The sequence below is a fragment of the Egretta garzetta genome, unplaced genomic scaffold (genome assembly GCF_000687185.1).
Source record: "Egretta garzetta isolate BGI_Z169 unplaced genomic scaffold, ASM68718v1 scaffold69, whole genome shotgun sequence".
Lineage (NCBI taxonomy): Eukaryota > Metazoa > Chordata > Aves > Pelecaniformes > Ardeidae > Egretta > Egretta garzetta.
The window spans coordinates 1,462,250-1,465,221 of record NW_009260790.1 but is presented as its reverse complement, the minus strand read 5'-3'; the positions used below and the strand labels follow the sequence as shown (position 1 = coordinate 1,465,221).

The window sequence follows — 2,972 nt, the reverse complement described above, 5'->3', positions numbered from 1 at the left end:
TCAAGTTCATGAAGGACTGTCAAGCCATTGGCATCACCTGCCCCATTATTCCTGGCATCTTCCCCATACAGGTGAAATCCAGTAATTCTTGTTTGGGGAGGGAATAAGGATCCAGGATATTAGGTGTTTGTGGGTCAGGGCCTGAGAGAGGTCTGAATATCCTCCAGAAAATTTCTGGGAAGTGAGGGTGCTAAACATGAGATAATCTGTAGGTGGTTTGCCAGATTAAACTCTTAGGCATGTAATAATAAGCTTAAAAGGTTTTCTGAGCCCATATGGCAAAAAGGGCTATAAAGGATAATGGTCTACGAGTCCTAAAGTGTTAGTCATCACTGTCAGCATGCTGGGCTCAGGCAAGGAGTAAAGAAATAGGAAGAAATCACCTAAAGTGACATGACCAGGACTGCATTACCATCCTAGAGACGGGGCCTAGGAGTAGAATCCAGGAGCCCCAATTCTAAATCTCCTGCCACAAAATTGAGTTCAAGTACCTGTGTTACTGGAATGTCAGAAAAGGGCCTTGGAAACATGAAAATCCCCTGCATCCTCATCCAGGGTTACCACTCCCTGCGTCAGCTGGTGAAGCTCTCCAAGTTGGAAGTGCCTCAAGAAATCAAAGATGTGATTGAACCCATCAAGGACAATGATGCAGCTATCCGGAACTATGGGGTGGAGCTGGCAGTGTCCATGTGCCGGGAGCTGTTGGATAGTGGCATGGTGCATGGGCTCCATTTTTATACCCTCAATCGGGAAGTGGCTACTACCGAAGTCCTTAAGCGCCTGGGTATATGGAAGGAGGACCCCAGGTGAGCAGAATATTCAGGCTTCTGTTAGTTCTTCTTTCACATCTGTCCATCACATCTGCTGAAGGCTCAGGCAATGGATGGGTTGGTACATCTCCTGCTTTTTTTTTTTTTTTAGCATCTTTCTGCATTTAGAAGTTTACCCTTCCTGCAGGTCTCTGGCAAAAGCTGTGAGGAATAGAGGGGAGAGCTGAAGTAGGAATTTGTTTTAGTCAAGTGGCTTTAAAGAAGCCTGTCCTGGGACTTAAAAAACCTAAACTTAGAGCTGCCACTTGGAAGAAACATAGTTTTTGAGTTCTGTCACAAGCCCTCTTACAGGCTAGGTGCTGTGTAAGCTCCTGCTGGGGATTTCTAGGGTTCTCTGCAGCTGGTAAAGGGAATATGGACTTCTCTCCCAGTCCACAGGCTTCAGCATAGATAAGAGGAAGCAAAAGAAAATGGATAGCTGTTTTTCTTGTTAAAAATAGCTTCACACAGTGCTTTTCTGTTAACTCATCCAATTTCAGGTGTCAGTCCTGCACTTAACCATTTAATAGACATCTACTGAGCATCCTGTGAGGGGAACTGAGTGGGAAAAGACTTTCCATAAAGGAAGAGGGGGTTTTCTGTCCTACTTCTTGACAAATAGAACTCTTCTCAGCCCGTGTTACTTATTTACCCCAGAAGCAAAGTTCTCCAGGGGAAGGGCTTCCAGCTTATAGTAGAAAGTCAGCAGAGGAACTGTGTTAATGTCTGCTCCTCCCATGCAGGCGGCCTCTGCCCTGGGCAGTCAGCGCTCATCCCAAGAGAAGAGTTGAAGATGTTCGTCCAATCTTCTGGGCCTCTAGGCCAAAGAGTTACATCTATCGAACTCAAGAATGGGATGATTTCCCCAATGGCCGATGGTAAGCTGTCAGCCTGCAATGGCAGTGAGGTAGAGGTATGGTATGAAAGCCTGCTCCACAGTTGGTCTCTGTCATTAGTGGGTGTCCTGGGCACGTTTTGGGCTTGACAGAACAGGTGGCTGCTTAACAAAGTGGTCCCCAGTTGCTTGGATTTAAATGAGGTGAGGAGAATGGCACCAAGATGTTGAGGCTTTTGGTCTCTAGATGGATTTTGTTGGATACTTCTTTTCTTGGGTGGCTGTCTTCCTTCATGACCAGATCAGCTCATCTTCCTCAGTGGCCTGTTAATCCTGTGTCTGCTCCCCTTACAGGGGTAACTCCTCCTCTCCAGCCTTTGGGGAACTGAAGGACTATTACCTCTTCTACCTGAAGAGCAAGTCTCCCCGGGAGGAGCTCCTAAAGATGTGGGGAGAAGAGCTCACTGGTGAAGAAAGCGTCTTTGATGTGTTCACGTGTTACATCACCGGAGAACCCAACAAGAATGGGCACAAGGTGAGTGAGGGCCGAGGAAGGGTTGGTCAGTGTGGCACAGACAACAGTGCGTATTTCCTCTTGCTCCTGGCACCATGTTATTCTTCTAAAAAGAATTGGCACTTCCTTATCTAAAAGGACTTGCTGAAACATTGTGCCCATTTTCAAAAAGGGTAGAAAGGAAGACCTTGGGAACTACCGACCTGTCAGCCTCACCTCTGTGCCTGGGAAGATCATGGAACAGATCCTCTTAGAAGCTATGCTAAGGCACATGGAGGCCAGGGAGGTAATTCGAGATAGCCAGCATGGCTTCACCAAGGGCAAGTCCTGCCTGACGAACCTAGTGGCTTTCTATGATGGAGTGACAGCATCAGTGGACAAGGGAAAACCAATAGACATCATCTATCTGGACTTCTGCAAAGCCTTTGACACGGTCCCCCACAACATCCTTCTCTCTAAATTGGAGAGCTATGGATTTGATGGGTGGACTGTTCGGTGGATAAGGAACTGGCTGGATGGTCGTGTCCAGAGGGTAGTGGTCAATGGCTCAATGTCCGGATGGAGACCGGTGACGAGTGGTGTCCCTCAGGGGTCCGTGCTGGGACCGGTGCTGTTTAATGTTTTCATCAATGACTTAGACAGCGAGATCGAGTGCACCCTCAGCAAGTTTGCGGATGACACCAAGCTGAGTGGTGCGGTTGACACACCAGAAGGATGGGATGTCATCCAGAGAGACCTGGACAGGCTAGAGAGGTGGGCCTGTGTGAACCTCATGAGGTTCAACAAGGCCAAGTGCAAGGTCCTGCACCTGGGT

The 2,972-nt window shown here is 48.0% G+C and overlaps 1 protein-coding gene across 1 annotated transcript in view; it reads left to right on the top strand.

The window, feature by feature from the left end:
- Positions 1 to 2,972, top strand: part of MTHFR (methylenetetrahydrofolate reductase) — a 9,514-nt gene that overhangs the window by 2,186 nt on the left and 4,356 nt on the right. The window contains 4 exon segments of the mRNA XM_035901834.1: positions 1 to 71; positions 556 to 806; positions 1,553 to 1,687; positions 1,999 to 2,179. The exon segment at positions 1 to 71 is cut by the window's left edge and continues 11 nt beyond it. Of these exon segments, the coding sequence (XP_035757727.1) occupies positions 1 to 71; positions 556 to 806; positions 1,553 to 1,687; positions 1,999 to 2,179 (638 nt within the window).